Below are 24,536 nucleotides of genomic sequence, written 5' to 3' on the forward strand. Positions count from 1 at the left end.
AGGAGTTCTGTCTTTTCATCATTTAGGCAGAGGCCGTGCTGGGCCATCCACGCTTGGATGACCTGGTAGATGGCGTTGATGGCAAGGGAGTCAGTTGTGTAATCGCCTGTGATGGGGATGAGTATCTGTGTGTCATCAGCGTAATTGGTATACGTGACGCCCAAGTGATCCAAAATATCGAAAAGGGGTTTGGTAAACACGTTATATAACGTGGGCGAGATACAAGACCCTTGAGGCACACCACAGGCGACCGGAGCGGGTGGTGCGGCCGCAAGTGGGGAGAATACACGCATAGATCTATTATCCAGGAAGGATCTGATCCAAGTGGCGGCATTTTCTGAGAAGTGTGCGGCTGATTTGAGGTGATGGCAGAGAATTTTGTGATTGACGAGATCAAAAGCAGCAGAGAGGTCCAGGAGAAGTAATAATGCCAGTTTGCCTTTGTCTTTGAGATCTTCGATCTGCGTTTTTAAGTCAATAAGGGCGGTCTCAGTGCCATGGCGAGGCCGGAAGCCTGATTGCCTGAGTCCCAGAAGTTTATTAGATTCAAGGTATTCCTGAATTTGTAGGTAGGCCGCGCGGTCGAGGATTTTTAGTAAAAAAGGTACAGTGGTAATTGGTCTGTAGTTTGTGGGTATACTGGGATCGAGGGTAGGTTTTTTCAGAAGCGGGATGACCCATGCATCCTTAAGATTGTCCGGTACAATCCCAGAGCTAAAGGAGGAGTTGATGAGCGTAGTGATGAAAGGTGCTAGGTCGTGAGCAGCTTCCTTGATAATAGGTGCAGGACAGAGGTCACCCTGACAATTGGACGGTTTAAGGCTAGTGATAATCTTTTCCACTTCGAGAATGGAGAGTGGAGAGAAGCTAAAAGGAGTCAGAGAGTCTGTGATAGAGGGGTTTGTGGTAGGTATAGGGATCTGTAGAGGGTTGGATTGAAGGCTAGATTGTTTGTTGTTAATTTTAATTTGGAGAGTGGCAATCTTACCTAGGAGAGCTTCTTGGATTTTGGAGCACCAGGTGCTATCTTTGGTACATGTGTCAGGTGGGGTAACAGGAGTTTCAAGTTCTTTTAGAATTTTAAACAATTCTTTGGTGTTAGATTTGGCTTGCTCGATGCGTTTGTTATATGTGTCTTTTTTTGCCTGGAATATAGCTTCCTTGTAGTTAAGGGTGGCCAGGAGTACGCGTGATTTGTTAGCTAGAGAGTGATTGCTTCTCCAGTGGGATTCTGCAATTCGTTTTTCTTTGCGTAGTGCTCTGAGATGGGGAGTAAACCAGGAGTTTAGGTGGGCTCGAGGTTTAGATTTTCTCAGTTTCGAGGGTGCAATGGTGTCTAAGGCTGTAAGCATGGCCCGGTTGAAGGTGTCGACCAGGGCCGTAGGGTCAGAGCATGATGGATCCAGAACATTAAGAGCTGGAAGGAGGAGGGGTAGGAGTCTATCGCAGGTAATGTTACGTTTGTTACGGGTGGCCATAGCCGGGGCAATGTTGTGAGGGAGGCTGATAGGTTTGGACTCAATATTGAATGTAATTAAGTTGTGGTCTGTCCAGGCGCACTGTTGGTTAGAGGTGATGTTGATGGGACAGTTGAGGGCGGCTAGCCAGTCAAGGGTTCTGCCCTTGTTGTGGGTAGGTTGGTTTAGGAACTGAGTGAATCCAGCATTAGTGAGGATGTTGTCAATAGACGAAGCAGCGGTGTCCTTGGGGTCGTTGAGGCCTAAATTGAAATCCCCCAGTATCATAACCTGGGAGGTAACTTTGGTGCTGTGTGTGAAGATGTTGGAGAGGTCCTCCGCGAAGGTAGATAGTGGGCCGGGTGGCCGGTAGAGTAGATGAAAGGTGATAGAATGGTTGGGTGTGAGAGCTAGTTTAGCAGTCAGTGCTTCCAGAGTGGAGGAGTGATGTGTGGCTGAGAGGTGGAAGTTCAAAGCGTTTTTGTGGATGATGGCGATGCCACCTCCTTTAGATTGGATGGAATTACGGTCATGTCTGATAATGTTGTAGTCAGGAGGGATAGCGAGGGAGAGAAGAGGACCTGAAGCTGGGTGGAGCCAGGTTTCAGTGATTGCTAAGAAGTCGAGGTCAAGGTTGAGGATCAAGTCAGCTACTTCTAGGGCGTGAGCCGGGAGTGATCTGGCGTTGATTAGCGCGCCTTTGATGTTGTTTAAGTTAGGGGAGTTGGAAGATGGTGGTAGATTAGGTGAAAGTGTAGGTGGTGACAGAGGGAGAGGCAGTTTGATGCGGTGAGCTGAGTGATGGGAAGCGTGGGTGAGACGCGAGCCAAGTCTAGCATTTCTCAAGGAGATAGAGCAGGGTAGGTTAGGTAAAGGTCTGGTGGCGAAGTGCTGGATCCAGAGGGCTGGGTTGTTAAGATAAGGGTTGGTGTGGTGAGTGTGGGATGGCATAGTTGAGGTAAGATGCAAGTAAGAGTAGTAAATAGAGGTGGTGGTTTGGTATGGTGCGGTGCAGCCAGGGTGCAGTATAAGGATGAGAAGGGTAGGCAGCAGTCTGGTCAGTAGTGTACTGAAAGAGTACAGTGGTGAGTTTGCAGTAGTTAGACTGTTGGTGGGGGGCATGTTGACCTGGTAGAGTCTAAGCGCGCGTAGTATGGTAGGGAGAGCGAGGGCGACCATATGACATTTACACAGTAGCACTGGTCAGTTAATGACCATAAGGCACGACACAATTGCAGTGGTCAGTTAGCGACCATAAGGCACGACACAATTGCAGTGGTCAGTTAGCGACCATAGGGCATGACACAATTGCAGTGGTCAGATAACGACCATAAGGCACAACACAATGGCAGTGGTCAGTTAATGACCATAAGGCACAACACAATTGCAGTGGTCAGTTAAAGACCATAAGGCACAACACAATGGCAGTGGTCAGTTAATGACCATAAGGCACAACACAATGGCAGTGGTCAGTTAATGACCATAAGGCACAACACAATTGCAGTGGTCAGTTAAAGACCATAAGGCACAACACAATGGCAGTGGTTGGTTAACGACCATAAGGCACAACACAATGGCAGTGGTCAGTTAAAGACCATAAGGCACAACACAATGGCAGTGGTCAGTTAATGACCATAAGGCACAACACAATTGCAGTGGTCAGTTAAAGACCATAAGGCACAACACAATGGCAGTGGTCAGTTAATGACCATAAGGCACAACACAGTTGCAGTGGTTGGTTAACGACCAAAGGGCACAGCCAGTATCAGTCATGAGACATACCACATTAGGGGCAGAAAGTGACTGAACTAATGAGAGGTGGCAGTAACGCAAAGAGGCAACAGAGTTGGCGGCATAAGTGTATGTAGCAAACAGTTATCGAGGTGAAGAAAAACCGAGTCTAAATGTATGTGATTGCGGAGTAGCAGAAGACATACCAGAAAGCACAGTAGTGTAGACTGAGGGTAACCCCTCTACTCACAATGGATTAGAGGTCCGAGTAGACATTGGCTCCAAGGCTCCGGAGGCGAACAGGGGCCTTAGTGCGGCCCTTTGTTGAGAGGCCGGCGTTCCCGCCTGCCGGCGGAGGGGCTAATTATGAATGGGAGGTCAACAGCTGATTCGTGCGGCCAGAGCCTCGCTCTGGTGCCGCGATGCGCCCGCCATTGCTGGGCCAGGCGGAAGAGTCTGACGGAGTCAGTCGATTCCAAGAAGCGTTGCGCTTTAGCAATCGGCGAGCAACTGGAGATCAATGGCAACCCTAGCCCTTGAGGGAAAATCGGTGAGGCAGGGTGATCAGACGCACGGCCGAACCGTGTGTAGCTGGAGATGCTCCTCGGCTCAGGAGGCTAGTGCTCCTGCCCCTGATCCGAGGTGTGCTGCTGCGGCTGGAGCGGTAAGGGCAGAGTTCCTGGCCCCTGGCTCCTGTGGCTCCGAACAGGCACCCAACAGGCCTTAGAGTGGCCTTGGAGCTGGCCGCCGGCGTGATCCGCCTGCCGGCGGTTACAGCTGATGTTAACGAGGCTCAGCCTCTAGTTATTCACAAGACCATAAATAATCATAAATCGGTGAGAGACCAGTGTTTGAAGGGGCAGCGCTGATCATTCCTAAAGGCTAACAGTTGTATGGGAGTTGAGGTAAACCTTTACAATCGGTGGCATAAATGGAGGCCATTTATCAGACATAAAGCGTGTCAGCGGGACGACTTTGTCAACACCGAGACTGAAAAAACAACTATCAATGTCCGTCTTTTTTCACTCCATCTTTGAATGGTTTGACAACAGTTTGGCCTGATGGATTCTACCACCAATGTATAATCCTCAGTGAATTCAGTGCCTCCCGTTTTCCCTATGTACGTAAGCACTCCTAGTTAGCTGAGAGGGCTCTACTGGTTGTCAGTTGATGGCCAGTGTTTCATGGTCTCCTGTCCTATGACAGTCTGTATACATGCTGCTACTGGAACTTGGTGAGCATCACATCTGATCTGGTGCGTTAAAGAATTGGAATGGACTCGTCCTGAGTGACACCAGTGAAAACTAAAATAGTTTTTATTACAAAATAGTTTAAAATAGTTAAACTGTCATACCCCTAGGTCCCGTCCCCTTTCCTCCATACTTGTGGGACATTCCTCCATCCTGTGGGACCAGAAAAATGTGTCCTTCTCTATTTATGCGGGGTACCGCACGCAGCCGTAACCCTTCCCTCCTTGGCTCCGCCCAGTGCATCGCCCATCAGTCCTTGTCTCTGCATGTTCAGGACTGGACACACTTGCATCTTTGGAAGATTTTTTTTTTCCTTCCAGTGTCCTTCTCTCCTCTCCGACCCCATGAAGGAATATTTCAGAGGTCTTTTTAAGGAAAGCTGCCCTCCTGGGCTGAATTCTGGATCAACGGTTCCCGTCGCAGCACCGGTTGTTCCGGCAGCTGTCCCACCTCTACCAGTTGGCCCACCTCCAGCCCTTCCGCCTCTGCCGCCCTCATCTCCAATAGACCAGTCTTGGGCGGAGCCAAACATGACGCTGGTTGAGAATCAGGATGGCGATGACCAGCCCCGCTCTGTTAGGGAAGGGGTGCTTTCGGGGGCATTCACCTTGTCTTCTCAGGAGCGCACCGGCTTGTTCTTCCAGAAGGATGTTTTGGCAGAGGGCCCCAAAGTCTGGGATAAGCCACACTCTGGCCTGCACGTTAACAAAAAGATTGACGCTCGTTATAGGCTTCATACTTTGAAGGAGGTAGCCTTGGCGTCTTGCCCGCTTCCTTCCGCCACAGTTGTCATCTACAGCGGCGGCTCAGGTTATGGCCAAAGAGGACAAGCTGCTTGACTCTTTGGGGAGGAAGATCTTTGCTAATTTGGCCCTGCAGTTACGCCAGGCAAACGCAGAGTTCATTTTAGCGGGGGCAAATATGAAAATGTGGAAAGGCCTGTCGGAATTTGAGTTCATTCCTGCGGACAAGCTGAACGATTTTAAGGCTGGCTTGTCTGATGCCAGAGTCCTGGCGCAGGATCTGCTTAAGGCTGCGGCGCATCATGTCGACACCTCAGCTCAGGGCCTCACACTTGGCGTAGACACTTCTCGTCAGGCTTGGCCTCATGCCACAAAGTTTTCCAAGGAGGTTCAGAATGAAGTTCTGGCCCTGCCTTTTGACTGCAAAGAACTGTTCCATTAGTCAACAGACGTAGAGCTGACTAAAATTAAGACAGTACTCAGATGGCCAAATCTTTGTCCGTTCTGGTTAAACCACCTTTTAGGGCTTAGAGAACACCTTTGCAGCCTCGGTCTTTCTCTTGTTTTCGGGGGTTTCTAGATCGAAAGACGGCGTTGAGCCTCCAGCTGGAAACTCCCATTGGCGTACGCAGCGAGGCCGGTTTTTCTCTTGGTCCTCAGCCTCCTCCTCAGGATCTGTGGCTCTCTCCTCTGAGAAGCCTGCTAAATGAGGGTTTTCGGCGCTCGCACGAGACCCCGGTGGGAGGGCACATTGCGTCTCACTGGGAGGCATGGCAGACCAGCACCGAGGACTGGTGGGTCTTGTCAGTAACTCAGGCGGGCTTCCGCTTGCCCCTTCCCACTACCCCACCCATCAATCCTCCCTTCCAGCAGTCGGGGACGCCCTCCCTCCAGAGCCGAAGTCCAGAAGCTTCTGGATCTCAAGGCGGTGGAACCCGTTCCCCTAGGGCAGGGCTTCTACTCCCGTCTGTTCACGGTGCCCAAACCAAACCAGGCTGGCCTGTGCACCATCCTAGACCTTTCCCAGTTCAACCTTTCTCTTCCCTAAGATAAATTAAAGTTCACCCCTTTCAGATAAAGTCCTCTCTACAGAAGGGCGACTGACTCAGAGTGGTGGACCTTCAGGATTCTTATATGCATATCCTCCTTTGGAGCCCGCATCGGAATTACCTATGGTTTTCCATGGGGGAGGAGCATTTCCAGTTTAGTGTGTTCCCGTTTGGTCTCAGCTCGGCGCCGCGTGTCTGTACGAAGATGTTGGTCATCGCAACTTCTCTTCGGCTGCAGGGTATCCATGTGTATCCGTATTTGGACGATTGGCCGCTGCGCAGTCCTTATCCGCTGAAAGCCTCGAGCAACCTTCAGTCTCTCCTCTGGCTCCTGCTCCACCTTGGGCTGTTGGTGAACTGACAAAAATCCTCCATGACGGTCTCTCAGGACTTGATTTTCCTGGGTTTTCGTTGGAACACGATCAATTGCAGAGTGTACCTGACTGGGGACAGAATGGTGGATCTGTTTGCCACATGTCGGGTGTTTATGCAATTGGAGAGCATGTCGGCCTAGTGGTTCCAGAGGCTTCTGGGCCTCATGGCTTTGTGCATACTGACTCTTCCTCTTGCTCGTCTCAATATGAGACTGACACAGATGGCTCTTCAGAGCTCATGGATTCAAGCAGTGGATCCAGATTCCAAAATGATACTGGTTCCACCTTTCATGAGGGCGGACATCTTGTGGTTGTAGTCTCTCAGCAATCAGTCGGTGGGCGCTCCCTTCCAGGACCCTTGCCCACAGTTGACTGTCAAGACAGATTCCTCCCTTCTGGGTTGTGCTGCGACGCTGGGTCATCTTCAGGTTTCAGATCTTTGGTAGCCACGGGACAGACAGCTTCAAATAAATTATCTGGAGCTCCTAGCGATATTCCTGGCACTAAAAGCATTCAAACCAGGCATTGTCAACAAGGTGATCCGTGTCCACGCGGACAATGCAGTGTCCATGTCCTGTATCAAAAAGGAGGGGTACCAGGTCTCCTCTTGTGGATCTTGCCATTCAGATCTGGGAATGGGCCATTCAGCATGGTATCTGGTTGGTAGCAGTACACATCCCGGGCCAGCTGAATGTCACTGCAGATGCCCTCAGCCGACTAGCAATTGTCAGCTACGAGTGGGAACTAAACACTGAGATCCTCTCGGATAATTTTCGCTGTTGGGGCACTCCAGAAGTGTACCTCTTTGCGACATCTGTAAACAGGAAGCTTCCCCTGTATGCCTCCAGCAATGGGCTCGGAGCCTCCTCACTGGGGATTCTCTTGAAATTTCATGGCACAACATGAAGGCCTATGCTTTTCCACCTCTTCCTCTGATCCATCGGGCGCTTTGCAAGCTAAGGAACAGTGAATTGCTCCCTGCTGTTCATAGCCCCTTGGTGGCTGGCCAGGTTTGGGTTTTCGGAGCTTTAGCATCCATCCGTGTGCCCACCGCTCAAGCTTCCGCTGGTCCCCGACCTGCTTCACCAGAGCGATCAACAGCTGTGGCACCCCTCGCCACAATCGTTCAGCTTGGTGCCGGAGTTCAGATCTTTAGAGCGCTTCAATTAGACTGTGGATAACATGCGCATTATTCAAGCAGCCAGGAAGCCCTCAACAAAATCTCAGTATAGAAGCAAATGGCTACGGTTCTGTCACTGGTGTTTGGCCAGGCAGCTGGACCCCAGGGAGGCTACTATCGACATGGTCCTGTCTTTTGTTTCACATCTGGCAGAGTTTGGCATCCATGTCTTGTCCTGCAGGACATTTATCGGCTGTTGCCACTTATTTGTCCACTTACCAGTGCTCTTTTTCACTGTCTAATCTCGTCATTAAAAGACACTTTGCGGGCCTGATGCTGCTTTATCCTCCTGTTCGCAACCTGCATCCAAGGTGGGATTTGAATGTGGTCCTTACGGCCTTGTCATATAAGCCTTTTGAGCCCATGGCTACAGTCGATTTTAAGTACCTTTCGTGGAAAGTGTCCTTTTTGATTGCTGTGACTTCGGCAAGGCATGTAAGTGAGCTTCAGGCCTTGTCGGTGGAACATCCATTTCTTACATTTCATAAGGATAAGGTTGTCCTGCGAACGAATCCCGCCTTTCTTCTGAATCAGTCAATCTCATGTCCTGTATTCTTCCCAGATCTGGCCTCAGAGGCCGAAAGGGTTCTGCACTGCCTGGACATTAGAAGAGCCCTTAAGTTCTATCTGGACAGAACATCTGAGCTTAGGAACTCTTCACAGCTTTTTGTGACTTTCGGAAATCGGCAAGGCAAGCCAGCCTTGAAAGCAACCATCTCCCGGTAGATCGCGGCCTGTATTTCTGAGGCGTATACCGTTGGGTCTTCAGGCCCCAAAGGGAATTCATACTTATCTTGTGCAGGGCAAGGTGGCTGCTGTTGCCTTCCAAAAATGTTCCCTGGGAGACCATTGCGAAAGCGGCTACGTGGGCCTCACCATCGGCTTTTGTAAGCATTACTGTCTGTACATGAGCTCCAGGGCTGATGCTCGGTGTGGTCAAGCTGTGCTTAGGAACCTGTTTCAGTAAGGAGTTTCCATCCACCCATAATTCCTATGAGGAGTGCTTGGGAATCTCCCATAAGCATGGAGGAAAGGGGACGGGACGTAGGAGTATAATAGTTACTCACCGTAGTGACTACCTTACTCCTAGTCCATAGTCCCCTTTCCTCCATAGGCCCGCCCGCTGTCCCCTCTAAAGTTTCCTCTGTTATTGCTTAAAGGTCATAGACCTGGCGATAGAAAATGACTGACTGACTGACGGGCGATGGCTGGGCGGAGCTAGGGAGGGTGGGGGTTGTGGCCGCGTGCGGTAAAAATTGAAGGACACATTTTGGAAAAATGTGATGCTTTTTTACAAAGAGCTCTGGTCCCGTCCCACAGGATGGAGGAATGTCCCATGAGTATGGAGGAAAGGGGACTATGGACTTAGGAGTAAGGTAGTCAGTACGGCTAGTAACTTTATTATTCTATTCTATGGATTCCATGTCTTTGGGGATCATTATGGATTCCAAAGTTAGTTCTCTTTCCTCTGGCTGCTGGATGCATGAGAGGCCTCATGAGAGAATGTTGAGTGAAAGCTAAGGTAGCGCCTGTATCTCTGGTAGAGTGTGCCCTAGGGGCGAAAGGTAAGATTTTCTTGGATGGGGAATAGCACAGCTGTATGCACTTGACTATTCATGTGGAGATGCCGTTCTTTGATGTTATCGCCCACTCTATCAGGTGCTATGGAAACAGAGTTGGTTGGTTTGCCTTAGAGGTTTCGTTTTGTTCACATAGTACAAGACCGCCCTCCGTACATCAAGTGTATGGAGGCTTCGTTCTGCAGAGTATGATGGATTTTGAAAGAAGGTAGGAAGTTGTATGGATTGGTTTACATAGAACTTTGGTGAGAAGAGGTCTTGTACAGACAAAGCCTGTAGCTCACTGACTCGTCTTATGGAGGTGATGGCTACTAGGAATGCAGTCTTATAAGTAAGATGTTTTAGGCTGGCCTTGTGCATAGGCTCAAAGGGTCGACCCATGAGCTTGGAGAGCACAACATTGAGGTCCCAAACTGCAGAAGGTTTTAAAACTGGGGGTTAGGGGGCATACCCTCTTTACCCCTTCGATGACTGCCTTAATGACAGGGATTTACCACCAGGACACCTTATTCTGTGAGGTGGAAGCCGACAAGGCTGCCAGATGCACCTTCATGGAATTAAATACTAGGCCGGAGTCTAGTAGGTAAAGCATGTATTGTAGAATGTTAGCTGGAGAACATTCTAATGGGTTTAGTGATTGTGATGTGCACCATATCCCAAATCTCTTCCACTTATTAAAGTGCATGGTGTTGGGTTTTCATGCCTCTTTAAGGATATCCATACACATTTTGTGGAAGATTGAAGTGACTGACTTCAGGAGCCAAGCTGCCAAGTTTATTGGTTGTGAGCGGAGGGAATCCCCTTTGTGTTAACATGTTGTATGGTTACGAGAGCTTGACTTGGTCATCCGCATGGCATTCCCCTAGTACCCTGGTTGGGGAAACCTGGGCGTGAAGTCTGGGCATTGTGCGTTTAGGTTTGTGGCGAACTAGTCTATTGGGGGTTGACCCCACAGTGAGAATATTCTGTCCAGGATATCTGTCGAGTTGCCACTCGTGTTCTTCTGATAGTGGGTGTCTGCTTCGAGTGTCTGCCAGAGAATGGAGCTCCCTGGAACATTTTGAGATGTTGGGAACATGTACTGCTCAAGTGCCCACTGCATGTTTTTTGGGGGACTGTGTGCCTGCTTGCTTGTTCAGTTGGAACATGGCCGTGGTGCTGTCTGTGAGAACCTGCACCGTTTGACCCTTGATGTTGCTGAAAGACCTGAAGAGCCTTGAAGACTGCCAAGAAATTGATATGTCTTTGGGCAGTAGCGTGTGTCCACTGGCCGTGGGCTGTGTGGTGGTGGAAGTTCCCCCTCCCCCCCAATCCGGCGATTGAGGCATCTGTAGTTTTGTGGCAACGCCATTCAATACCTGCCTGCCACGGTGGACAATACCCATTTGTCCGACGTTATCACCTCCATGCGTGGGTGAAGTGAGACATCTGGCCTCCTACTGGAGTGTCAAGGGCGGGGACCTGAAAGGGCATTGAACCCTGGAGCCCTGGGGTCCTTTAAGATGAGGTAGCAATACTTTAGAGATGGATGGGGCTGCAGAACCTGCTCATAGATCAATAATCGGACTGACTCAGGAAGTTGGCAAAACACTGTACAGTTTTATTAACAATTATGTAAAACGGGGAGTTAGAACGGACATCCGCTTGATTGCTCTCAAAGCATCACATGAAGAAAAAGTATTTTTATACTAAAAATGTGTCACTACTGACGTGATCTAACATGGCAAACTAAGAAAACCTACTAAGGGATGTGATGGGCCTAAAAGGAACATCTGGGTGTACGTTCTATACCAACAGGAGTTTTGATTGGGTCTTGAAGATCGGTGGAAAACTAAGCCCATCCCAAGTGGAAGTCATCTTGCGTGTCCTACTAATACACAACACCCTATTGGTTTCATAAACTATAGGGCTCCTAAATACATTGCCCTCTACAATTGGGTGTACCTTTCTGGAATATTCCACTTGCTAGCAGCATGCAAGGTGGTTACTTCAGGTGCTGGGAGGGTTAGCCTGGTCATGCCTCCCCACCAATTGGCCCTCGTCCATCAATTCTGCGATCTGCCATTCAATTAAGGCTTTGAACTCTGTCATGTAGAGGCTCACTGTGCCTGAGAATAAAAGGGAGTATGCCATGGTCTTATCTTTTGGTTTCGGTGTAACTTGACCCAGTCCATTTCCATTCTGACCATGTGACTGGGGACCACGTTTTTGAGCTCTATATTGCATAAAATACTATTAAATGATGAACTCTTAGCACCTTCCGTGTTCTTGCCATTATACCTCAACAGGAGTTTTTCTTTCTCACGTTCATGTAGCTTCTGGACAGATAACCAGGCTTACAGTGGCCTTGACTCTTGAATCTGGGCCAGCCAGCCTTTCTTGACTTTTCCTTCACCATCGGCTGTTTTCAATTGCGCCACACTTCAAGCCCTTTCCATTCACTGGATTTAAGTTTGCTAATGTGCATTGTTGAACATCCAGATTCTATACATTCCTATGAATATACATTGGCGCATCGCTGCAATCTATTTACTACATAACCAGCCTCAGGATTACTTTGTCTACTTGCGTTACAGCATCTGTACAGTTGTAAAATGACTGCATTTTCTTCAGTGTTTCTTTGCATGAGCAATCTCCATTTTGATCCCGAAATGTTGCTATACTTCGAGACTTCATCCTTGGATCCTATAGAATGTTTATATTCCTTCTTAATGTGTCTTTTCTGTGTGCGTCAATTCTGCTTCATATGACGTCACCAGTCTTCTTTCCCATTCATTTTCACACTTCTTCCAAATTTTTTCCAAAACAACTTTTCTTCGTGAATGCATACAGGGTTTTCTCAATGCATACCTTGTCTGAAGGATTCTTTGCGGTATATGCATCTTCACTGGTACTGCGCATGTCGCAATTTCTGGTTCCCAACATATAGGCAACATGGGGGTGGAGCTTCTGGTAGGTGTATTTGGCTCTTCCTCTACACTCCCCTCGCCCCCTCTCTGGGTGATTGATCAACGACTCTCTCCACGTTAAGACATCTTCGTGTGAAGAAGTGCTTCTTCAGAGTTCATATCTTTATGACTTCTTTCAAGCATCCTGCTGATTTCACATGTACATCAACACTCCAGTTCATAAGACTGCATTGTCCATTCAGGCTGCAGTAAATCCATCTTCTCACATACTTATTGTGGTTCTTCGGATACAGGAACTTCGTTCCCTCAGGTGCATGAATAATGGCTTTTGCATAATTTCGTCTGTCAACTCTTTGGGTTTTAACACTGATGTTTTCTTTGCAGTCTTCTTGCCTTGTGTGATTATTATCCTGATAACACAGAATCCAAACATAATTACCAACAGGGTTCCAAGGAGCTTGAAAATGTTCGCCATCCATTGTATAATACATGATAACATTGACGCACACCAGCTGTCATCAGCAATGTCTTCCACTTCAACTTTCTTCTTGACGTGTAATTTTGTCAGCATCGTTATGGCCTCTGTCAAGGTGCCATTCTCGTCATCTTGAGAAGGTATGAATGTGAAACATGATTCTCCGTTTTTTGGCACAAACACCTCCATCCATAGCTGTAATCCTATCCAAGACACATCTGTTCTGAAGAGTCATCAGGCGTATGGCTCTTAACTCCTCCTTGCTGGCATTAAATCCCTTTATGGTGGTGTTAATCATCTGCAGAAGCTCCCATCTGGTGATCTGCAACCACTTGGCATTTGCCATTGTCTGAATCCCAGGCATCAAGATAACAGTGAAAACTGAAGCAGTTTTGCTGAATAATCAGTGCTGCTATGGAATAGCATCAAACGCTTCGATCGATTTGGCTGAGAAATGGTTTTCCCTCTTCATCCGATTAAGGAGTCCAACAGATCTCTTCTTCCTCAGGTGAGCATTTGCTTTTGGAAATTTGCTAATGTTAGTCACTCTTTGGAATCACCAATGCTGGAACATGATCAATCAGTCCTCCCCAATCTCTGGGCCACTTCATGTAAGCTCTGGATCCACAGGCCCAGTAGTGATCCATTATCGCCAATGTCCTATCTTTCATTCCTGGCACATCAAAAATTCAACCACGCTGCTGATTCTCTCCAACTTTTCTCATGCCATTTGTTTGTGAAGCATAGCTCCTCACTTGCCAAAGGAACTATCTCAAACGTACCTCCTTTATCTTCAACCCATGTCAGTAACTTTGCAAGCCTCGGCCAGAGGTTTGCATCCTTTTTCCACTCGTTCGATAACTGGCTTGTGATGACCAGTTAATGCCACAGCTCTGCATACAACTATATCTTCTTCCCAACCAGCTGGAGATGGTACTGTTCCCCAGATTTGCATTTGACCTCTTTCCTTGCAGCTTCGTATTTCTTCATCAGTTTTTCCCTTGGCAGTTGAGGTTCCTGTTCATCTCCCATCTAATTCCAGCTCCCTTCATGCCAGGCTGTTTGTTTATTATCACATGATCTCATGTGTGCTCTTTCTCTCGTCTTCAAATCTTGAACATAATCTTCTTCTGGTGCTGACCATTCTGTCCCCCATACCAAGGATGCTGTTCGACCCTGGAATTGACCTCTTGTATGACAGAGTGCAAGGCGGGTCAGGCAATGAGCTGTTTGGACGTCTATCTCTATAGCTATGAATCTTACTTGCCCATAGGATAAGGCAGGAGGGCACATGCATAGCAATCCTCCTTAGAAGTTCTCTTTCCTACTTCTTTCATGTGCTGATACCACATGTTTCCCAAATATGCTGTACTGTCCAAATCATTTAATTCGTAATCATCCTCCCTTGCACTTCTTAGGTCTTTCTTGCCAAGTGAGATCTGATAATCATCTCATTTAATACATCATTATTTATTTTATTATTTCTTTTTTTTTATTACGAGTATATAATCACCAAAGTGATTTTTACAAGAAGATGAAGGTAACGTAAGATTTCAAAAGTAAAAGTAAAAATAGTAGTAGAAAAAGTAAAGATAGAAGATGAAACTGAAGAACTGGTTAACAATGAAAGCCAGAGTGGAAACACAGATGGTAAAAGTGAGGTGGAAGGCAAACGGAACAGAACAGGACAGAAGAGGATCACTCCCCACAATCTGTTTGTGTTAACCCATCCTGGGGAGGCTGTAGTGGTGCTTGTAGAAAGATCTGGTCCAAACTTTTTGTGGCTGCTATGGTCCAGGAAGGTCTCAAGCCTCCTATTAAGCGTTACCACCAAAGATCATCTTTCCTCAGGTAGGCATTCTTTAGATGGTGCAATATATATGGGGATCTAAATGTGTCTGTACCAGGACACAATAGCAAAAGATGACGTAATGTTTCTGGTTGGTCGGGGTCGTTGCAAAAGCAGCAGGTGTTAGATGGTGAAAGACCTCTTGAATGTAAAATTTCGTTTGTAGGTAATAAATTTAACCTTGCACGAAGAAGTGTCTTCCGAGTTTTTCTGCTTGGATGTTTTATCAGAAAAGGTTGGATTACGTTCAATTTTCTACATGTTGGAGGTAAATGGGTGGCACGTTTGTACTCAGATGCCTTGTCCAATGTATTTATCCAATCCATTTCTTCAATTCATGCTTTAGTTTTTGTTGGATTACCCATCAGTTCTTCCATCGAGCTGCCGCAATTTTCAAGTTGATGTAGGCACATAAGCTCCCATTTGGAGAGTAACGTTGAGTTGTGTAGGTTCATCTCAGCCTGAACCATCAAAAAAATTGCAGCGGAAGTAGGATCTTTGATCTTCCTGTACAGCATGACTGACGCCCTTTTGACTATTGAGTCTAGAGAGGAGAGGGAGAGTTTGCGTCTTATCAAGGCGATCGGAGTCGATGATGGTAAGTTCAAGACTGAGCGCCAAAAAGACTCTCCGATCTAGCCCATAGGGACTGGGGTAAAGATGGCATTGCGTCGGCTCCATAAGTGATAGCTGGAATAACTTTGCCCCGGTAGAATTTAAGTAGGGGCATCAGTGAGAAGCAACCATATTTTTTGTCGAGTAGTTTCGCTTGAGAAACTAGTATTCATTTTTTCCACAAGATGGTGTTGCATAGCTGTATCTTTCGCTGTGGAGTCAATGAGGAATCCCAGGTATTTAAATTCTGTCACTTGTTCGATTTTGTTTCCTGTCAGGAACCACAAGTTCTTCTTTTTCCTTTACTGTGTAAGTGTTCAATGCAACCAGTTGGCGTTGTAAGCCAATTGGGGTCTGATCAAATTGGATAAGATCATCCACGTACAGAAGTCTTGGGATCTTCTCTTTGTCTAATTCTGGAGGAAATGCTCGTAAACCAATTATGGTTTCTTTGTAGTCTCCGAAATATGAGAGGAAGAGGGCTGGTGCTAAGGGGCAGCCCTGTTTAACTCCTCTGTCAGTAGTTATAGCTGACGAAAGCAGGCCTCTAGTCTTCAATCGTACCTGTACCGAAGTGGAAGCATGGAGAGCCTTGATGGGATTTAGAATTTCCTGTGGACAGTTCCATTTGGTAAGTTTCTCCCAGAGTTTCCTGCTTTTGACAAGGTCAAAGGCCTGGGAAAGGTCTATAAATGCCAGATAAAGGTTCCTGTTGGATTCACGAGCTTTGGCTTTCAAAAGGCTGAGAATAAAAATGTTTATGCTGGTACCTACACCCTTTTTAAACCCAGATTGAAACTGATCGTTACAGGGTGCACTTTTTGCCCATTGGTTGAAATGATCCAGCAAAAGGGAGCCGTATATCTTCCCTATAACGTCGAGCAGAGTCACTGGGCGATATTTTTTCCAAGATTTCAGTTCTGTCTGAAAGATCAACCCATAGTGCTCTTGTCTGGGGTGTTAAAGGGAGCTCGGTCATGTCTGGAGAGCAAAAGAGTTTCGAGTAGAACTCAATCCAAGATGCTTCCGAAGTGCTGTTCAGCATCATTGAGGCTGTCTCTTTAGCTCGTGGGTTAACCAAACTCCAAAACTCTCTATAGAGTTGGATTTTTGGATTTGTTCCAACATGTTTTCGGAGTCTTGTTGGTATAATATTAAATGGTGCTCCCGTAGCCAGCTTTTATAGGCTCTCGGAGCCTCTTTTGCATACGTCCTATTAGAGGGCGTGTTGGTTCTCAGGGCCGTCCTTTTTGCTTTACGAAGGAGGTTTCGCTGGGCCACCACGAGGGCATTGAAATTGTGAGCGTGGATTTGTTTTGAATATATCCCCTTCGAGCACTTTGTCGTGGTTCTGTGAGGTTCCAAAAGTGGTCTGTAGTCAACCTTCTCTGCTTCCTGCGCACTTCCATATGAAGAAGTAAATGCTCGAATGTTTGCCTTTGTAACTCTAACCCGGTTGCCTTTTCCTTCCAGCTCAATTCTACCTGAGTAATGGGCTAATGGTTTTGTAAATGCCCATTTAACAACCAGGAGATTGTGGTCCCTCTGATTAGTCTGGTGGATGCTGAAATCTGTCAGCCTTGCTAGCAAAAATTCAGAGGCGAAGATATAGTCTATTGTTGAATGGGCCATGCCTCGTTTCCATGATGGTAAAGCAGTGGAGTCTGGGAGAGCAAATGCAGTGTTACAGTTGCCTGGCCAACATCAACTTGTGCCAAGCTAGACCTTGTCTGCAAGGAATGATCTGTGCGGGACTTGAGACGATCGAACTGGGGGTTGGACATTTGATATTTAAGTCTCCGCATACTATGACGTCACAAATCCCGAACTCTAGATATACTGAGTCCAGTGTAGAAGTCACTGTGTCGAATAGTGCAGTCTGTTGCATCGTTTTGTGATTCCAATAAATGGACATCACTAGCAAAAAAGTGCGTGTATAGTGGTCTTCGGCGGGCTCTCTTCACAGGCAGGAAATTAGTACCGCGATGACGTAAGGGGACTTCAATATGATTTTTGTTATTTCTAGTCCCACTCCCATCCGGACTGCAACAATTAGGCCTGAGGAAGGCCTTCCTTTGTTTCCTGCTAATGCTTCTACAAAGGCGAGTTCAAAACCAAACTTCCTGAAGACAAAGGATGTCATATTCTCCTAGGTTGATGTCACCGGGAGTTGTTAAGTGTAGAAACCCTCTTGTGTTCCAGGTCGCAAGGGAGAGTGAAAGTTGTGCTTGGACAGTTTTTGAAACAACTGGTGGCTATTTATGAATACATCATTATACATTCTTCCAACTGGGGCAATCATAGGAACACTTGTCAGAGAGATGGGTGACCTTTCGTGTGTCACTCATGTAGGGACAATCGCATATGGCCTTGGCTTCCTTACAACCTCTAACTCTGCATAGGTCACTGGAGTGGGGAGGATTAATTGGACTCCTTCCCTTTTGGGACCCACAAAGTAAACCGTGTGGAACAATAGGAACAGAAAAATATTTGCTGAACAGGCATATATTATGCACCAATAACTCAGATCCCACCATCGGTGTCTCTCCAAACATCATTGACTCTGTTTACTGTCTGGCATTTTCGCTCTCTGGAATTGCAATATGTTCAATGGACCACATCATGCCTGTGATTACTTTTTAAGGAAAGACGCAAGTTTTTAATCGGGTTATCTCGTTAAATGCTCAGGTAGCTGTCTGGTTTGTTCTATTATTTGCACAAGTAACCGACTGATTGCAGGATGATTTATAGGATCCCATAGAAGCACATGTGTTGGTGTTACACCTCACAAAATAAGAATGAACTAGAATTATATAATGATAGACCATAACGAGTAATCTGTAGGTATCATCAGATTTTTGCGTCCAAAGAGAAATTGAATGAGAAATGAATCGGAACTGCTCCCTTTTCCAGTTGTCAAAAAGGAAGTCTAAATCTGGCATTTTTCATTTACTTCAGTATTTCCAAAAGTCCAGTGTCAAAACGCTCCTGTGGCTCAAGAACAGTAACTTTCTCACTTCCTGCTATTATAGCTAGAAGGTGTGTTTTTAGGGGAGCCACAGTCCAAATGTACACTTGCATCTATCTACTGGATAGTCTTTGCATCCTGCTTCCTCGTCATCGATCGAGTCTGCACGTGCTGAACAACTTCTTCTGGACTTGCTTCCGAATGGGGTCGGGGTGTGACTGCCTCACTAGTGTAGACCTTTACACCTCCCAGGTGGATCCAAGCTCTCCTCTCTTGGACTTTAACTGCTGAAGGAGTAATGTCGTCCACAATGCAAGGACCACTAAATCTGGGCTTGTGCCACTTTCTAGTGAAATTACAAATTAAAACCGTTTTCGGCGAAAAGTTTAGGAACACAACTTTTCGTCCAGTTGCTGTATTGTCTTCATCTGTGTCCTGAGACTGACGCCCCTTCTGCTTGAGTTGATCTGGAAGGAAGGGTACTAGCTGTCATAGATGTTAGTTACGCATGTAACTAACATTTCCTAACAATTCGGCAGTTGTTTGGACATCACTTCTATTCCTTGATGGAGGAGTCAGAGGCGTTCTCATCCGCCTCCCTATAACTAACTCGTTGGGCGTGAGGTGGTGGTCTGAAACGGGCTGATTCCTCAATGCAGCCACCCCTTCAGTGTCAATTTCAACTTTGCTATCCTTTATTAAGACCGCTGAGTCTCTCACATGTACTGTTTGCTTGCACGTGATAAGCAGAAGAAAACCTATGTTTAATACTAAGCAATAGGCTAATCTGTTCGAATAACTCGTTCACAAAATGGTTGGTGATATTGAATTAATCAACAAGCAGTGTTGTAAAGACATGGTGTGTGGTATTTGCTTAAGTCTCATGACTGACAGGTTATGTAATTAGATTGTGTTGACGCTTAATGGTTATATCAGATATGATTATGCTACACAATAATAGTAATTATGAAGGTAGCAAATAGTGCTATCACACAATCATGTCTAAAACATGTGAGGAGACCATTTGCAGCAGTTGAAGTTCATCAATGGCATCTAATTTGTTTATTCATGTTTCTATGCTGTTTAGGGTTTGATGGACAAAACTGCGAGATCAACGTTGATGACTGCCCGGGGCATACGTGCATGAACGGTGGGACTTGTGTAGATGGAGTCAACACGTACAACTGCCAGTGTGCTCCCGAGTGGACTGGTAAGAATATATTGCCAATTGGTGTCTGTACTACCAATCAAACCAACTTCTTTCCTTTAGCCAAGCGCAGTGGTTATGCTTAAACATTATTCTGCCACTAGGAATGTACCTGCTACTGCTTTCGGCTGTTAACATAGTCGAGAGCCAAAGTCATTCTTGCGGCGGGAAATACTGGCTGCTGAATGAGCCTGTTTCATTTTAAGCCTTGATCTTAGTTGTAGATGAAATGATGGCAAACTCAGCCTTTGTAGTTCACAAGCTTTGATAGGTCAGTGATGCAAATCTGAGGCAAAAGCTCGCACCACAGCCACTGTCGACCAAGAACATTTTCCCTTGGATAATCCATACAAATGAAATGGTTGCTGAATGAGTTGATCTTTTTCTTCATAAGCAGACTTCTGTGCAGTTCTTGTTCTACTGCCCTGTGTTTTCAAATCTGGACCCTTTGCCCATCTCCCCTTAAAAATATAGTATCAGTTTATTCGACATACATTTTACCAACAATCTCTGACTCAATAGCTACCACTCTAGTTAACCATCCAGTACTCGCACTATTGGGGGACTTGAATATCTGGTTTGATGAACCCAACCCCTGGTTGACAGCCTAGAGGCACTCAACCTTTCCCGGCATACAATGGGTCACATCCACACTGTAGGCCACACCTTTAATGCAATCTTCAGCTCCACTGATCTAGTTTGTGTCCAGCCCCATAGCCCTCATCTGGACCAACCACTCAGCCTTACGTTTCTCTGTCCGCACACCGGCCCCAACACTCGGGGCATGCCTTGTCCCCCCACACAATCAAAAATGCTGTAACAAGGTAAAACTACTCCCGACCTCAGATAGACTTCTACCTATCGAATCCTTTGACTCTTGGCTTAATGACTCACTCCTCCCTCTCACGCTCTCTCGCCCTCCCTGCCACCGGCAAAGGACCTACCCCCAAATGGTTCAATCCCCAACTGAAGACTTTCAAAACCCATAATTGCTCCCCGAGCGCAAATGGAAAACATACAAAACCCCTCTTAAAAAATCTTTGTTCGCTCACCATCACCGTAACTACAAATCTAAGCTCTGAAAGAATTCTGAACCTCTTTAGCAAAGAGCTCCACAGGATCATCTCGGAAGTCCTGAAGCCCTACTGCACCATTGCCCCGCCTCTCCTCAAAGAAATCTTCTCCTCCACCTGTGCAGGAGAACGGGCTAGATCCATACTCAAGGACTCCTTCACCTCCTGTCATCTTCCCAAAACCCTGCAAAGTAGCTCATGTCAAACCTGAAAAAGCTTGTCTGGTCCCCCAGCGGCCAAACAATGACAGGCCCATCTTCAACACCCGATTCCTGGTGAAAACGCAGACTGCTCTGCCTACTCTCAGATCAACCTTTTTGCAGAATTCAACAACCTACTAGACCCTGCTCAGTCAGGCTACAGGCTGTGCCACAGCACTGAAACCACACTGATCTCGATCTGGGAAGACCTCAAAGTCTCTGAAGGATGTGCCACACTGGTGCTCCTTGGTCTCTCAGCTTTTGACACTTAACCACTCAATCCTCCTTGACCGACTCCACGCCCTAGGAAGCCGAGACTCTGCACGCAATTAGATTGCCTCATTCCTCAACAATAATCAATTCACGTCCTCTCCTCACTTTCACTCCGCCGCTTGCCTGTGAACACCGGAGTACCCCAAGGTGCTTGCCTCTCCAACCTCTACATGACCACTCTGACAGGGATCATCTGCTCGCACAACCTCACCTGCTATAATTATGCTGACATCACCCAAATTATCCTAAAATCCCTGAAACTAGCTCTGATCCTGGACCTAGCAGCTTGCCTCTGATATAGACCTGTGGATGACAAGAAACCACCTTCTTCTTAACCCAGGGAAAATGAGGATCATGGTGTCAGTTGAGGCGTTTGGCGCTACTTTCTCTCCCTGCCCCTTTGGCTGACTCACACGCTGACACAGCCCTCTATAACCTTCATCTCTCTATCTCTAACACTCTGGATGTAGTTGCCCCTGTCATGAGGATCCAATTGAAGCCCAAATCCAAGTGCAAGTCTTGGTATGGTTCCGACCTCGGCGCCCTTAAACGCAAGTGTAGGGCAGCGGAGAAGTGGAGGGAATCGGGTGTGCACCCCCTGCAAATTGGCCTGCCGCCTGCTCCAAAGGGTACATACTGTCTGTATCTCTGCAGCATCGAAAAACTTCTCTCTGCACAGCTTTAGTCTCTCATTTCACTGCTAAAACTCAGGACATCCTGTCCACCCTTTCTCTTCCTCTACCTCCTCTTCCTCCTCTACCACTCCTGGCTCATCTGAGGCTCTCTCCTCCGGTCTCTTCTTTTACCTTGTTCACCCCTGACAATGTTTGTAGACAAGTCTGATCTATGAAAGTCTTGTCAAAGCAGGTTCCCCCCCATTCATCCAGAACAATCAAGAACCACACTGACACCCTTGCTCCAGCCTTGGCCGATTTCTGAAATCACTCCTTTGCCACTGGAACTCAAACCCCTCCCCCCTCCAACCCCTAAGCACTCTTGTAAAGAAGCCTTTGGCCGAGCCTTCCTCTCGGCTATTGGCCGAGCTCCATCACTCCTTTCCTGGGCATACTCTTAGAAAAGCTGGCCATCTCCCAACCTAATTTACATATGGAATCTGTTGGTTGCCTCCATGACCACCAGACTGGCTTCAGAGCTGCCAGAAGCATGCAAACTGCTCTCCTGACCACTCCTGAAGACTTGCTCTCCAACCTTGACTCTAATCTCCATTCTGTCCTCATTCTCCTCGATCTATCCTCTGTTTTTGACACGTCCTGCTCAATTGTCTCAGCGACCGCCTTGGTATTACTGATCAGCCCTGGCCTGGTCGATCTCCTTTCTCACTGACCCTCACGGGTCAGACTTGGGTCTTTCCTCTCTTCTGTCTCTCTACTCTTGTTGTTTCTGGGGGGTGTCTAACCTCTCTCCCTGGCTGTTCAACCAATACCTGGCACCTTTTGCCCTGCGCATCGCTACTTTCTGCTCCAATTTTCAATGTTATGCGGATGACGCTCGACTCTTTCAGGCTCCCCTCAGCCACCTCCGCTCCTCTCAGCTACCTCTGCTTCTTCTCTCATACCAGACTGTCTGGCCGCAATTCAGGAATGGTGTGCCACCAATGATCAGTAAGACTGAGATCCTCCTCATTAGGACACCAGATCCCTCCCTTCCTCTGTCTGCCCACTCTGGGTCCTCTTCCTGCTCCTTCCTGTAAGGCTAGAACTTTGCTCTCATCTTCGACTCCAGCCTCTCCTTTCTTCACATCGCTGATGTCTCTAAGAAGTCAAACTATCAGCTTCTCCTCCTCAGAGGTATGCTTCCTTTTCTCACTTTCCCCCAGAAGCTTATTGTCTCCAGAGCTCTGGTTCTCTATTGGCTGGACTATTGCAACAGCCTCTTTCTAAATCCTCCTGCCTCTACTCTTCATTCTTTACAACTTATCCAAAACCAGACTGCGAGACTTGTCATTGGCCTCAAGCCTAGGGATTGTATCTCTCCAGCTCTTAAATCTTTTCGCTGGCTCCCTGTGGCTGCATGGATCAACTTCCTTCAAGACCTTCTGCATCACCACCAAGGCATTCTGGGGACTGGGACCACTCTACCTCCAACATTCTCTTCCAAATCATCTTCCTTCTCGAGCTCTCGGCTCATCCAACTCTCCAAGGGGAAGGCGCTTCTCCAAGCAGAGAGTTGGGGGCAGATCGAGCTCCTCGGCTGGGGGCCTCCCTCTGGAACAGCCTTCCTGCCTCTCTCAAATGTGAAACACCTACTGTTCAGGAAGCAACTCAAGACCTTCCTTTTTGCTTCTGCTTTCTCTCTTCCTCTCCCCTGCTGATGCACCAGACTGCTCTGCGCACTGGTCACCTAGTCACGCTCTGAACTCGGCCCAGGCTCCTCCATGTCCAGTTGCCCTCGCCCTGCCTCCGGGCTCTCCAGCACTTACCTGTTTATCTGTAACCCTACAGTGCCTTCTTTCTGCACTTATGAGCCACCCGCTTGCTGCACTTGTGAGTTAACTGCACTTCCCCCTTCCCCTGGCACTTCTGCCTTTCCCTCTTCCCCCGTAATTGCGCTATCTGAATGACACCAGGCCTAGTAAGATTGTTTCTTTGTCCTCCATTTGTTTCCCCCTCCTTGTCTTGTTGCGCCTAGAAACTCTTGTGTACAAGTGTTATAAATGCTACATTTATCATGGTGTGCGGCAACAAAACTCTACTCTCGCAACCACTCCCATGGCCTCCTTCCCTCAGCACTCCACCCCCGTCCTCCGCCTGTCATAAACCTTGGCTGAACAATGGACTCTGGCCTAACCCTGTCCCACCAGAACAAAAATGTATCAAATCCTGTGACTACCACCTCAGGCTTCTGAGATGCACCTTCCCTTACCTCACCTACCCCAACAGACTGGCTTCTGTTAAGACCATTGTCATGTCCAGACTGGACTATGCAAACTCCTTTTACTTGTGTGCACCGGCCTACCAACTTAAATCCAAATAGTCCAAGACTTGGCTGCCAGACGTATTCTTGCACTGGGATGAAAGGATCACATCTTGCCTGCTCTCTGCACCCTTCACTGGCTCTCTATTGGACGAAGGGCTCTTCAATGTCTAATTGGCCCCTTTTGCCCACCTGATCTCTACCTTCTCCAACTTTCAGTGTAATGCAGATGACACTCGGCTCTTTCAGGCTCCACTTAGCCTTCTCTCCCGCTCATTCCTGACTGTCTATCCGCGATTCAGGCTTAGTGCACCGCCACTATCTCTGCCTTAATGCCAGTAAGACAGAGCTTTCTCATTGGCACCCCTACTCCTGCTTGCCCACTTTCTCTGGCTGCGTTCCTCTGGTCCTCTTCCTTCGCCTTCCTGTGAGGCAAAGAAACCTGGTCATCTTCGACTCCACTCTCTCCTGCTCTCCTCACAGACCTTGCCAAGAAGGCCCACTACCAGCTGCACCCCCTCAGAGGTAAACCTCCTTTGCTCACATTTCCCCAGTTGCTCAGTCTCCAGAGCCCTGGTTCTCTCTAGGCTGGACTACTGCAACAGTCTGACTTGCTCCACTCTCTGCCTTCTGCAACTAATCTAGAACAGGACTGGGGGCCTTGGCCTC

At 47.5% G+C, this 24,536-nt stretch overlaps 1 protein-coding gene across 5 annotated transcripts in view; it reads left to right on the forward strand.

Annotated features, from left to right (window-relative positions):
• LOC138447655 (neurogenic locus notch homolog protein 3-like) overlaps positions 1-24,536 on the forward strand; it is a 798,580-nt gene that overhangs the window by 261,080 nt on the left and 512,964 nt on the right. For all 5 annotated transcript variants that reach the window (XM_069603880.1, XM_069603877.1, XM_069603879.1 and 2 more), the window contains exon 9: positions 19,268-19,390. In XM_069603880.1, the coding sequence (XP_069459981.1) occupies positions 19,268-19,390 (123 nt within the window). The remainder of the gene's footprint in view (positions 1-19,267; positions 19,391-24,536) is intronic.

The sequence above is a fragment of the Ambystoma mexicanum genome, chromosome 3q (genome assembly GCF_040938575.1).
Source record: "Ambystoma mexicanum isolate Mex_15411 chromosome 3q, UKY_AmexF1_1, whole genome shotgun sequence".
NCBI classification, from domain to species: Eukaryota; Metazoa; Chordata; class Amphibia; order Caudata; family Ambystomatidae; genus Ambystoma; species Ambystoma mexicanum.